This window comes from Quercus suber, unplaced genomic scaffold (assembly GCF_002906115.3).
Source record: "Quercus suber isolate HL8 unplaced genomic scaffold, Cork oak 2.0 scaffold_41, whole genome shotgun sequence".
In the NCBI taxonomy this organism is placed as follows: domain Eukaryota; kingdom Viridiplantae; phylum Streptophyta; class Magnoliopsida; order Fagales; family Fagaceae; genus Quercus; species Quercus suber.
The window spans coordinates 1,004,200-1,018,483 of record NW_027069506.1 but is presented as its reverse complement, the minus strand read 5'-3'; the positions used below and the strand labels follow the sequence as shown (position 1 = coordinate 1,018,483).

Sequence of the window (14,284 nt, the reverse complement as noted above, 5' to 3'; positions counted from 1 at the left end):
AGATCGCGATTTTGACAACCATGCACGCGATTAATTTTAATTGAAAATTTTAATGCACACTTAAAGAATTGTATCTAAATTTTTGTCATTTCTTTTAAATGACATACTCCAACTCTAACTTGGGTTAAGCTTAATTAATATGAATGGCACCCGTGTGTTGTGGGAGGAGGGGGTCTTCTAAGAGATGATAGAGGATTGTGGTTTAAGGGTTTTCAGGTGCAATTTGTGTCACAAACAAGCCTTCAAACCGAGTTGAGGGCTCTCAAATCCATCTCAAGATCCTCATCAGACTACTCTTTTTACGGACATGTTGAAAGAGGAGTTGTAGAATGGTCCCTAACATAATGAAGTTGTTAGGGACATGTAAACTTGGGTGACTATCTTTTTTTTTTATATATTTTAATAAAAAATTTCATTACTTATCAAAAAAAGAAAAGAAAAAACATAATGAAATTGTTCTAAATAGTGAATCTTTTCTCAAAAACTATGATAATGGCATCACTGACAAAATGCATAAAAAAAAACCATGGTACACAGACTTACCGCCAAAAAAATATATATTGCACTACCCGAGTGCAGTAATAAACACGTCCTCTCTTGCAACTTCGGGTCCTTGGAGGTCATTTAAAAGCTAGTAATTCCTGTACAACTTGACTTAATATGGAAGTGCTAAGCCTTCTTAACCTCTCCTTTTCAACTGTACTAGTAGCAACAATGATCCTGCACTTAGCATTAATGCGATTACAAAGTGCAGGGGAGGATATAGTTTGGTAAAGAATGCAACTGGACAGTGAATTATGAAACAAAAGTTATGGTTCAGTTGAACACACTTCTTAAAATTATGACCAGCTATTGCAGTTGAATAAACAATACGTGCCCAATCAAAAACGTGAATTTTCTCCCTAACATCTTGTTCATAGTATGTCGTGGTCTGCTGATTTTTATTTGGTATGGTATCCCATTTGTTGATGACTATCAAGCACCCTTTCCCTTCTCTTTCTTCCTTTCAGCAATTCTGCAATCCTAGTTCAGGAAATACAATATAAGTATATAACATAATTAAGAACTGATCACTAGTGGAAAATACCAGCCTGCATCTCACCTTATTAACAGACCAAAGAGCAGTAATTATAAGTTTGAGAAAATCAAAAGAGCAATCCATTCTCTCAAAATATTTCTTGAAGCTCTTGTTATCACTATCATTCATCTAAAATGAAGTACTTTCTTTCAAACAATGATCTCAATTAATAAAACGTAGAGAATCCAGATAACTGCCACACCAAAGAGTTTTTCACGGAAAAAAAAAATGAAATCAAGTGGACGGTACGATAAGACAGCCTCTACTTGATGTCATCTGCAAGACTGCAACATTTTCAGCTACCATATAGGCTTTTCTCTCTCTATTTGTTTGTTAAAACCATACATTACAAGGTAAAACTAAAAATCCACTAACAGTGGATCATGTACATTTTTTTTATTTTCCATCAAAGAAATGAAGTGGACGAGGGAATATGTACAAGCAACAAAGAGAAACTAAACAACTTATGTACAAAAAGAAAGTGAATCTAAAAGGTAAAAACAGCGGAATGGATTCTGTAGGAGTAAATCTGCACGCACATGACCAATCAAACAAAGTTGTCACAAATAAAGCTAAGAGCTAATCCCCGAAAAGCATCGAATCTTCAAAAATGCGATTATTTTTCTCCCTCCAAATAATCCACATCACACAATGTGTTACCAAATTCCAAACATTTGAAGAATTCTTCCCCAACCAATTCCTCCAGCCGGCCAATAAGTTGAGAACCCTCTTATATCTGGAGTTGGCCAGACAGTTGAAGCTTGGAGAATGCCTTTTGAAATGGAAATGGATCAGTATTACACACTTATTCACATATAAAGCATTCTAAGCTCCTTTGAAACTGATTACTACTTACTTTAATTGTTATGATTAATTTGATTAGTTTAAAATTTCTGTGAAAATTGATAAATTAATCTACTTGATTCTGTATGTGACTACTAAGTCACAGGACAAAAGAGGAAAAGCTCAAATTTGTTAGACATGCTCTTTTCCTGTTTTGGTCAATGGAGCTGGCTTGCAATCTATGGCCAGGAGTACTAAAAGAAGGGTAAGTGTGATCCACATGCTTAATATAAATACAAATACATACACACACTTGAAACTGTGGTAGACTCTGTATATGATTTATATCAAGGAGCCAGAAACTCTGTGGTAGACCCTCTTTATTTGAAAAAATGTTTCAAGAGGGGTCTTTGAAGTAGTTGGTGGTTGGAAAAGCAATCCTCAATTCCATCTTTTCTCATTTTTCAATTCCAAAACACTTTACCAGAGCTTTCATGTATCTTTGGTCTTGTGTTTGAATCCTAGGAAATCCTTGTTCAATTAATTTCATATATTCCACATGCTTAAGGCACAAAGTCCTACACCCATATCAAGGTTGTTGGATGGGATTACACATGATGGGGGATGTTAGTGTGTGTTAAGCCTGCTAGACATGGCAGCCCAGTTATTAGGAAGCTTATATAAAAAGACAAAACATGAAAAAATATGGATATTAGGGTGAGATGGGCAGGGGATGCACACCCCCACAACCTTAATTATGGACCAACTGTTATTTATGTGAGGTGTACTTATTCTAGTTTTCAATAATAGAATCCTAAACTCAATTTATACATAAAGAGTAATCACGAAGCATGTTAAGGAAATCACAGTTCTTGTGTCACCCCAAAGACAATGCGATAAGACCAGAAGTCACAGTAATTTAATGTTTAACTTCGCATAATAAACCTCAAACAACATCAATAATGTCAAATTTTTATTTAATAATTTAAAATATTTATTGAGACGCATCATTTAATGTAATGAAAATAGATTCGGAGTATCCTGCAGCTGCAGTTTTGAGTAAATATCAATCAATCCGCAAAGTGCGAATCGAATCAAATCAAATGGTTATCATGAAATATCAGTTTAATTGCATCACTGCAACTTACAAAATAATAATGGGACTTATTATTAGTCAAGATTATGAAAATTAGTACATCACAGGAAAATTGATATTTTATTTATTTCTGTACAGCTATCCATTTGGTAAAAACCAATTTAAAAACACACAGAAAGGCATGCATTTACATTCATTGAGACAAAGAAATGAGTTTCTCCAATAAAATGAAAATCTAAATTGTTACTGTTACTACTACATTTCCTAGACACAGATCATGATAATCAGTTTGCTTTTGACACAACATTAGCAATAAACCACTACCTTAATCACATATATATATTAACACAGAATAAAAATGGAATAGAAATGAAAATCAGACTCACCGATTGTGAACTAGCGGGATAAGGAGGTGGAGTAATCTCAAGCGGCGTCGGAGTCTTTGAATTAGAATTCCAATTCCTCTTCGTCCTCGAGGTTCGGGAATTGGAATTGGAATTGGGGAGAGAGTTTTTTTTTTTTTTTTTTTTTTTTGGAAAAGGGTTTTGGAAAGCGAGAGAGTAGTAGTACTACTACTACTGTGTCAATTTTTTCCTGAAAATTTGATATTATTAAATGATTTAAATATTACAAATGGCAATAGTAATTAGTTTACATAATCAACAAACATTTATAGAATGATATTAGTCATCAATATATAAATATAGAGTGGTTTTAAGGGTTGAGTTTTTAACTAAGAAAAATAAATAAAAATAGATGAGCTTGAAATGAGTTTGGATTCATTAATTAATATATGTACAACAAATTTAAGATTAAATTACTAAAATTTAACGGAATTTAGAATGATTTTGAATCTATATTTTTTACTCATAAATAGATGAGCTTGAAATGAAATGGATTTAAAATTGGCATCTTATTAGTGGTTAGAGAGGAATTATCATTATCATCAACAACATTTTAAAATTGGTTTGGGAAAGACAATGAAATTGAAAGTCATTCCTTGTTGTTGGAGAAAAATAAAATGGAGGTTTGTCAGTCAGCAACAGCATGGCTTGCTCTCTCCTAGTTGCACATCTTTTCCTTGATACCAGTGAGTACGATAATGTGAACAAAGCCTAAATTCTTCGCTTGTAAGCCTTGCCTCCCCCAATGCTTCCTGAATTTTGCAATGTTATGCTCTAATGCTATTACACCCTACAAACATTTTGGTTCCCTCGTTCATCTTAGCTTCATAAGCATGACCGCTTCTTCTTTTATTTTATTTATTTATTTATTTTTGTTTCTCTTCCCATCAGTCTTTGATAATCAGCTGCCAGTCTCATCCATCCCATCTTGGTTTTGAGAGACTCCTGTTGAGAGGGTTGATTAGAGCAAAAAACTTCTTGGTACCTGAATGGAAAACTTCCCTCATCCATCTATGCATCTACTTGAATTCATAGATGTATAATTAGAGCTTAAAAGGTGAATCTCAAGTCACAAAACAACTATTTTTTAAATCAAAACCCAAGGGAGCGATAGATAATAAGAGCATATGCATTGGCCTTCAGGCTCTAAAAGCAGTGACTAGACTAGACAACGCCATAGATCGGGGACCTAAAACATAACGCTCTCCCTTAACAAAACGCAAGAGAAATAAAATAAATTGAATTGAATTGAATTAAATCATCATTGTCAAACTGTACTAATAAATTAAAAATGAAATACAGAAGTTCAGGCATTGGACTTCAAACGGGACACGAACTATTCTGACTCTTCAAACGGGACACGAACAAACAACTGTCCGTGCAGGGTAACCACAGCTGATGTCTGATGTGGGTCAATTCTAGAGGGTAAGCTGACAACCTGGTAAAAGAAAAGTGAATCCCAGTGTGAATGATAACTAATTAAAAATAATAATAATAAAACACAAGGTTTTCTATGCAAATATAATATTATGAAGGCAATTGAAATCCCAAATAAAATACAAACAACCAGCCGAGAGCTCATGCAGCATAAAACACCATGCCAACAATTTAATTGACAATTTGTTTTGGATGACTTTTTTTAATCAAATATCCTGTATGATTGTGATTTTATTAATTTTTTAGATTAAAAGTTGTTAATCTTATCTTATCCTTTGAGTAACCAAACCCTATTTGACATTAAATAGAAAGTTTCATCAATTTTGAAGAATTAAACCACTTACAAAATCCAAACCAAGTAGATTTTTTTTTTTTTGGTTATTATTTTTATTTCCAGTTATCAGTGAAAGAGAAAACATAATTCATACCTTTTTGAAGGGTGTGACACCCCACGGATTATCAGTATGCTCAGGTTCACCACTTATAACAAGGCGGCCTGCAGGATCTGATTGAACACGCACCTGAAATTGCCAGAGAAGGTAATAAATACTATTGTTGGAATGCACATCTTGTCATTAGTGTGTGTGTGTGTGTGTGTGTGTATACCGTACAAAATACCAAAATGTATTAATGCTAATTTTATAGCCAACGCCACAACTTTTCTATGCTTCATCCCACTAATAAGCATTAAAATGATGTATTTACTAAAAGTTTAGTAAATACATTCTAACATGTCTGCTTCTTCTTTTTTTCAATATATATATTTATTCTGTTTTCATTTTTCCTTTTAAATACATTCATTGTTTTTTGAATATCTTATGGAGGACACCACGGACTGCCTTATGGGCCTATCAATGCTTTGCCAATCCAGAAAACTCGTTCTTCTACTCCCTGAGATTGTAGGCTGATGCCCTCATGGCCATCATAAAGAAAAAGGTATCCAATAATACACAATCACAATTCACACACCAACTTCATAAAGTTAAGCAGCTGTCAAATAATTATTCCCCACCTCCACAATTCAAAGGACACTTGTACAGATTATATGTAGCAGATGAGAAGGGGGAAATATGCAGACAGACTGACAGAGTAAGAATACTTACCTCCTCTCTGAGAAGGCCTGGAACTAAAGCATAAACCTCGAAACAATCTTTCTGTACACACAAAATGTCACTCTAATTAGTTATAGAATCTGCCCATGCATATGCCCTGAATAAATTATTTAAATGTGACTCAAACTTACGGTTTTCTGCACGTTGATCTTCACCCAATCAGCCGGTGCCCCAATGTCAACCACTGGTGTGTCCAATCTAGCCACATACACACAAAAGCCAAGTAAAAAAATTAACCCATCGCCATTGTTACAGTTCTGATCATGGCATCACTTTTCACATTAATAAGTCAACATATAAGAAGTTTTACTGCAAAAGAATCTTAACTGTGGTTTAGATGCTTTCGTACGAGCAGTTTTGACCGTATGTTCCATATAAGATGGTTTCTTACGTTTAAGTAAACCTGAGGGCAACACACAAAATCCAAACTGAGTTGTCTACATTCTGTAACACTGTTGATGAGATCACAGATGAGGAGCCATACCAATGCTCTTAAGCTGTTTTTCACGCTTTTGCATAGAAATAGAATTCTTATCCTGTAAAATGCAGTTTTATAGTATTATCATCACAATAATTCTTATACGCATAATAATTTGAGATGTAATGAATACACAACCTTTAACATCACCAGACCTTAATAATAGGGTCACTAACTTCACCATTTCCAAGAAGGCGTTGTGAGTGCCAACCCTGCATAGCACGTGCTGCAGCATCCCTGCGTGCTCTACCCGATCCTGAAGCCTGTTTTACCACCAACACATGTAACTATGTTATGGACAGTGCTTACAACCCTATTGTGATCAAGGGCAGTAAAGAAAATCTGAGATAATTTAATTGATCAAATAACAGCTTTAACTTTTAAAGACATTACTCGTTGAACAAATTATTGTTGTTAAAGAAGTAAAAGAAAAAGTACATTAATAATGTAGGCTTAACTTGGTATTATACAAAGTTTACCTAGGACAGCAGTTACAGAGAAATTTTAGGTTAATATCTTCTTAAGCTTCAGTAGCCAAAGGTCAGAAATAATGCAGCTATTAGGTTTAGAGATTGAAAAGTCAATTTAGGATAAGTTTTAGGGTGCTAAAAACAGGAATTATTTTTGCAGGGTTTTCCAAATAGTAGGTAATTTTTCGTTCAGCTAAAGAAGAAAAGTTAGGAGATTGTTTTTTAACTCATTTAAGGTTGCTACAAAACATATGAAAATGAGAAAGTTTTATAGAAAATGCTATTTGGAAAATGACTCATTTTCTAGAAAACATTATCACCAAAACAAACAAAACGTAAGTAGAAAGTGGTCCACCTGGGAAATCATTGAAGCCGCCAAATTTTCCAAGTCTTAGCCCACAGATAATAAAGAGTATGCTATTTAAGTTATAGGCATGTCCTGGACTAAAGCTGGACTAAAATTTACCACTTCTAAAGCTTTTTTTTTTTTTTTTATAAGTAAAAAAAAAAAAATTTACCACTTCTAAAGCTAAACGCGACTATATTACATTTCAACTCTCGAGCATGACATGTGACAATACATCAGGTAAACAGATTTCCATGCACCTGGAATGATACATATTATTCTTTTTTCATACAATCATAACCAATTTAAAATTGAAAGTGGCATAAACCATGTGGTATAAGTAGAACATAAAATACCACCACTTTGTTTAATTGTGCGCTAAATCCAACCACAAAGTCCAAAACAAAATTTTGGAACCTACCTGATTTTCAATATTTGAAGGCTCTGAGTGAGAAGCAATAGGTACATTAAGCTCACCACCAGGTGCTCTATGCCTTTCATAATCAAGGAGAGCCTGTTTAACACAAAACAGTAATAAAATAGTTATTTAATAATTTAAAACAGATCATGATATAATACAATTTTTTTTTTTAAGCAAAAGCTGGCACAAGCCATGAACAGGTGCACTTGAAAAGGAGGGGTAAAGAACTCATGGCAGCCTAAGAGTAACCACAAAGAAAGAAAGAGCTAATAGGTATTAAACCAACGCACAACAGAACCATAGAAGCACTTCTCCACACAAACAAGCATAAATTCTAATTAACCATGAACTTTGGGAAAGTTGGGAAGACATTGCTGGGGCCTTCATGAAAATAATAGTAAAATTCATAGCAGGTAACTTTGACTAGTTATCAAATTAGCACAATTCCCTTTTTTACAAGTTAATTGTGTTAAAACAAATTTTAAATGCTAAGGGGAAAATCCCATGTTTTTTAATCCAATAAGAACAATAATAGCATAGATTTCAAAACAAATAAAGCTCACTAGTTATACATATAACCCATGTTACGTCCATATGCATAACACAGATTTTTCATTTGGGGATATTAGTTAGACGGACCTATATGAAAGACTAACAATGCATCTAACGAAGCTTTAACCCAACAAAAAATATATATATATATATATAAATCTGAAATTACCTTCTCATAAAAGCCTCGGAATGTCCACGAAACTGTAGTACATGTCCTGTAAAAGTGAGAGAGAGAGAGAGAGAGAGGAAAAAAGAAAAAGATTAGTAACCATAATTAAAAAGAGTATAAGGCCATTCAAACTCCCACCCCAAGAAAAAAGGGGAAAGGAAATCCTATAACATACCTCTCTCTGTTACTTTTGATAGGTACAAAACAGTACACATAAAAATTACAAATGAAAACTCATGAGGTATAACAATTCTGAAAAAATTAAAAATAATAATAAGAAGAAGACATAACGACATACAATAAGCTGACATCCAGTCATACAAAATTCAGAATTTTAAGCTCAAGAGTAGAAAGATCAACAGCGTTGAAAGTCCAACTATTCCTTTATAATTAATTAACATGAGACCCAAGCAATACTTTCCAACCAAAATACAGGTAAATTACCTTCTTACAGCATCATGTAAAGAACTCCAAATAAAGTGAAGAAAACAAACCACAGCTTATGAGCAACTGAGTAATGAAGTAGAAGATGATCAACTATTTTTCACAAGAATTACACATACATCACAGTTTACTTGGGTGACATTTCTTTGACAAAATTATCCAAAGTTGAAATTTTGCCAAACACACCCATCCAGACCAAAAAAAAATATATATATATATATTTCTTAGGCACTTAACTACATCACTTCCAAGGAAATTGCATATTGAATAACCTCTCAAAACCTCAAAAAGATTAGACATCAAATATAACATTTCATTAGGCTTCCAAAACTTTTTTTTTTAATAATTCAAAAGTTGGGGGGCAGGGCTGTTTAAACCCTAGACAAAATGCTAGGAGGTGTCAGTAAAGCTATAAGGCTCTTGGCTCCAAAACAGTCCATCAGCCCCCTCACCCACTTTGATATTAGAATATAGTAGGCCCATCAAAGAATTGAATGACTCTATTCCTAGTCTTGAAAATCTCTAACAAATCTAAGATTTCAAGAACACAACCCTCTAGGTACTCCACATAAGAATGAACCAGAACATCCTTATTCCTTTTTTTTTTTTTTTTTTTTTTTTGATAGGTAAGAAAGTAATATTATTAAAAATAAATATGAAAAAAAATACAGGGTGTTCATGATAATGAACAAAGAACAACATAAAAAAAAAATAAATAAATAGAGAAACATAGGAATCAAGAAGCTATGCTAGGAGACCACAGAAAATCAGTAAGAGAAGAACAGTCTGAGAGACCCCAACACCGAAACCAATCTTAAGAGAGTCCGCTGGCACAAATCTATCAATTGAGAAATGATCCTTATCCACAACTATTAGGAACAAATTAAGAAATGATTCTTTCATGCCACTTCAAATCCTTGTCAAATATTCAATACAACACACTAGATAGATATCATATTCATGGAATACAAGTCACCTTCAAGATACATAACATGCCAAAATCGAATGCTCCTACCATATTTACCACAAACTTCACAAACCCAGAAAACCTCTTTAACAAGCTCTAATACTTTTCCAAATACTATAATCATGAGGCCTCCTCACCAAGTTTGCCATCTACCAGTCCTAAGAAACTCCATACTTCACTCAAATAACATGCCTCTAAAGGTGGTCTCTTATTTTCATTTGTTCATAATAAAGTGACTAAATTTTTAGTTTTATTTTCATTTTTTGCTTTGCTACAACCTTGTTGTTAGGGACTTTGTTGCACGACATCACACGTGACTAGATAAATGATTCAAACGTCCTCACAGTTCGCAGATTAGAGAATTAAGTCTATTTTATGGATACTTTATACAAGAAGAAGATATCTACACTATTAAAATTAGCATTGTGCAATTCATGGAGTTCGCATATGTGAGATAATAAAAAAATTGATAAATAAGAACATATAAAGTGTTTCTTACTTTGGGGGTTTAAAAGACTCCCCCACTTGCCGCCACAACTTACAAGAAGTCACCTAACAATACAGAGAAGACAATTATGTACAATTGTCAGCAACAACCAAAAGAATGCGGAAAACAGAAATAATGGCTTATAATTCAATAAAAGAGTGGAAAATTAATTCATAGCACATAATTCAATAGGCATCTAATTATATCAAGATACAAACCCTAACTTAAATTATTGTATCCTTGGACCTTGTTTCATCCTCCAATTGCAGCTTCCATGTCTTTTTTAGACAACATTACAACAACAACAACAACAACAACAACAAAGCCTTAATCCCAAAATTTTGGGGTCTACTATGGATCCTCAACAAATTAATTAGGGTCAGCTACATGCATTATTTTCCTCCATTCTTCTTCTTAAGACTACATTGAACTTCAGAATTTGATTTGTACTTTTTACTTACTTTCATTTTAAGGGTACCATTTGGAATACTCCGAGCAATTGTGTTGTGCACCATTAGGGAAAACTTTATATTGTATTACTTGCCCGAAAAAAGAAAGAGACAAGAGCTATATATTATGAGAATTAAAAGGTTGAAACTAAGAGAAATATTCAAGAAAGGTGGATGCACTATTTCCACTTATCCATCAGTAGTCTAAAAATTTGATGCAAGTAGAGTTCACTAAAACTGAGGGAATTTCCAAATCACAAGTTTTAATTTTTTTTTTGTTTTTTTGACGTGGAACCTAACCAAGGTAGGACACTTTGGACCCACCACTTGGGTGTAAACCACAGATATACGGCCCCATTTGCCAGAACCATGTATTAGGTAATCTAGGGTAACTCCTAGAGCTCATCCCAAACCTCCAACCGCTAGGCTGCACCCTGGCGGGTAATCACGTCAAGTTTTAACTCTTCTCTTATTGATTAAAATTTGGAAGCACCAAACAAAGACACACCAGAAATGGTAGCTACAAATCGTAAAAGGTGATTACTTAGAAAACAACAAATATATAACTATTATCATGATTGCACTATTTTAGAGCATCATTATCTCAGTTCACTTATTTCTGTAAATGCCCTCTTCATTATGATATAGTATGTAAACCATTATACTATTTTTTACTTGTAAAGAATCCGAACGTGACAGTATGGCTGCCACATGTTGTCCAAGTAAGCAGGAATAAAAGTATGTAAAACATGCTAAATGTTTAAAGATGCATATAGCAAGTAGGGTCAGAGAATTTTCCAACATAAGTCCTGTAACTAATTGCACCCAGAAAATATAATCAACAGAATGTACTCAACATATTTGAATTGCTTTCATTGCCAATGCTATGACTTTACTTCTTGATATCAAGAGAACTACTAACACACCCATCAATCCAAGCTACTCTTGGCATTGACAATTGCTCCGGTAAGATTAACTTCACCAAACAAAAAACAATGGTAATTCAAATTAAGGCATAATGCATGTGAAATTGGTAACTTCATTTGAATACATATGTTCAGGGGAAAACAAAGCATACCTTATCATAGCCACCCAATCTACACACAGCTCTCCACAACCTTATCATAATAAAAAATTGATAGACATTAGTCCAAACTAAAAATATGTGTTCCAACATATACACTAATTATGAAGAAAATAATATGGATGTAAACGATCAGGAAAACTTACTTAAGGCAATTCAGAGTCTCCCCATAAAACTTAGGAGGTTTGAATTCCATGCTTCTCTCTCTAAAGAAATTTTCAAGCTCCTTCATGAAAGCAGATTGCTCTTCTTCTGTCCCGGATTCAGTACCTTGAGACATATGGTCATCATCCAAAAGACACGAGTGCTTTGAGTTTGAGTTCCCCTTATTTACAGGTGTAGTAACATGTTGTTCATTCACCTTAACATCAGATTCTATCCCATTGAAAATTTGAGATTTTATATCAGAAGGTTGAGCACATGGTGTAGCAGGTTCATTATGAGTTGTAGTTGTAGGTAGGGTGTCAGAATAGATAGCAATTTTGGCCTCAGGCACTGATTGACAATGTTCAGTTTTGGCAATTACAACAGCTGGTTCGGCAGTTTCAAGATGACATGTGGAAATAGTCTTGTTGTCATTGTTGCGATCACCGCCTGAATTAATCTTCTGAGGCAAGTCATCGTCTTCAATCTTGACATCAGAATTGGGATGAGTATTGGGTTCAGGCTTGACTAAATCTTGGTGATCCCTTAAAGGGACTTGGGAGGGAGGAAAATCATGAGCTGGTTGGCCTGGATTATTGGATTGAGATTCAATAATATTATTATCATCAACAGGGGATGCAGCCTTGATCTCAGTTGATGGAGGAGTCCCATTTTGAGCAGGAATCGGGGTTCCTTCCTCTGGCACAGAATGATAAGGAGACTCAGCCTTGTGGGATTCATGTTCATCAACTTGTGCATTGGGATAGGGATTGGACAGCAACCTCCCTTCATCGTCAGAAGCAACCGCCACTACCATATCTTCGTTTCCTCTCTCCTCATTCTCCTTGGTATCCCTCATCTCCGCTTCTAAGCCCGCCACTAACAATAGAGTTTCCTATTACAAAAAACCAAGCCTTAGTTTTTGGGGTCGGTTATGGATTCTGAACATACTGGTTAGAGATTAGTGAGGGTGAACCACATGTATTCCTTTTCAGCCATTATATTATAAAATCTTTCTTAATTGAAAGTGTAGTATCTACTACTTGTATTATTTTATAAATAAATAGTCTAAAATAAAAAAAAAAAAAAAGGAAAGCAGAACAAGAAAAGTAGGACTCTGTTATGTTAAATATTTCACACAAGCAAAGCAATGCTGCAACTACAAAGCAAATGCAAGAATTAACAGTTTGTTAAATATCTTTAGAACAAAAGCTAGCCCTATTTGCTCTTCGTTCCGTTATAAAACTATATAAATACTAAAAACAAGCCTTAGAGTTAGAGAGACAATCTCCTTTCCTACGACGGCGAAGCAGATTGAGATTGCAATTGCATTTTAAATCTTAACCTATCAATTTTCTGAATTTTTATTTTTCAATTAAACCCTACAATTTAATTATATAAATATTTTTTGTATATTTAAAAATAATAAAAATAAAAAATGTTATACCTGTTTGGCAATTGAAGAAGGAGAATTCCAGTGGTGAGCTGTGAATTGTGAGGGCAAGCTGAAAAAAAAACCCTAATTTTTAAAATATTTTTTTCTTTCGGTTACAGAATGAGGGGGAAATCGGAGCAGTGGTGCTGTGCTGTAACTGCTGTTTCGTCCGTGGATGAGAGAGGTGTTAATGGCCTGATTTAAATGAGTAGTCATCGGGTGTGGCCAGTTGTATTAACGTTTTAGGAAAATTGCTGTTGTGGAGCTCTTTTATTGGAGCATAAATCTCATGCTTTACGCCGGACACAATTTGCACTCTAAAAATAATACAAAAAATATATATTTATTTTTCGTAATCGTAATCGAAATCGAAATCGTAAACAGAAAATTGAAATTTAATTAAACGAATTTCTTGCCGGGAGGACTTGAACTGCACGCATGCTTCTCATTTTTACTTAAGACGACGTCGGCTCATCCCACTCCACTACCTATTGGGCCCAACCCAGCCGAGGCCCATTTTAAAGCGCGATCATTGATGCCTTGCCTTGTCTCACTTCCCCATTAGCCCATTCTGGAATATGTACTCCATGTCCACGTCCACGTCTTATTAATTACGGTCATTAAATCATCCGTTCATTAAAAAACAAAAACAGAATCATTTTTGTTTTTTGTTTAGAAAATTGGGTTTTGTTTGTTTTATTTTTGATAAATTATAATCTATCATCATGTGTTTAAGTTTACTCAGAAGTACCTTTTTTTCTTTTTTGCTTACCACAAATTATTTATTTTCATGTGGTTAGTTTACTTAAAAATACTCTTGACTCTTAAAAAAAATTATTCAAAGAACTTGATGAATTAATAGATTAAATTGTTGTATTTTGATGAATTAATATATGGAGTTCACAAGAAGGCTACCATATATAATTGA

The 14,284-nt window shown here is 34.1% G+C and overlaps 1 protein-coding gene and 1 long non-coding RNA gene across 2 annotated transcripts; both read right to left on the bottom strand.

Moving 5' to 3' along the window:
• Positions 1–539: 539 nt before the first annotated feature.
• On the bottom strand, positions 540–3,462 carry LOC136066614 (uncharacterized). The gene is made up of 2 exons (XR_010628136.1): positions 3,344–3,462; positions 540–1,023 (listed from the first exon to the last, which is right to left on the bottom strand). It is a non-coding gene; the product is annotated as an uncharacterized LOC136066614 (long non-coding RNA).
• Positions 3,463–4,586: 1,124 nt separating this feature from the next.
• Positions 4,587–13,714, bottom strand: LOC112032164 (AT-rich interactive domain-containing protein 3). The gene is made up of 13 exons (XM_024064925.2): positions 13,369–13,714; positions 11,924–12,816; positions 11,772–11,811; positions 10,257–10,309; positions 8,347–8,392; positions 7,626–7,718; positions 6,544–6,651; positions 6,395–6,446; positions 6,238–6,313; positions 6,042–6,108; positions 5,902–5,952; positions 5,227–5,319; positions 4,587–4,799 (listed from the first exon to the last, which is right to left on the bottom strand). Exons 2-13 carry the CDS (start codon positions 12,778–12,780, stop codon positions 4,698–4,700), a joined length of 1,638 nt encoding a protein of 545 aa, XP_023920693.1. The 5' UTR covers positions 12,781–12,816; positions 13,369–13,714; the 3' UTR covers positions 4,587–4,697.
• Positions 13,715–14,284: the final 570 nt, after the last annotated feature.

What these genes read in the sequence shown, in the direction of transcription:
- LOC112032164 (XM_024064925.2), bottom strand. Translation starts at nt 12,780, where the DNA reads ATGAGGGATACCAAGGAGAATGAGGAGAGAGGAAACGAAGATATGGTA. An exon ending in CAGGCCTTCTCAGAGAGGAG is followed by an intron (nt 5,320 to 5,901) that starts GTAAGTATTCTT and finishes TGGCAATTTCAG; the next exon opens with GTGCGTGTTCAATCAGATCC. An exon ending in GTGTCACACCCTTCAAAAAG is followed by an intron (nt 4,800 to 5,226) that starts GTATGAATTATG and finishes TTCTTTTACCAG; the next exon opens with GTTGTCAGCTTACCCTCTAG.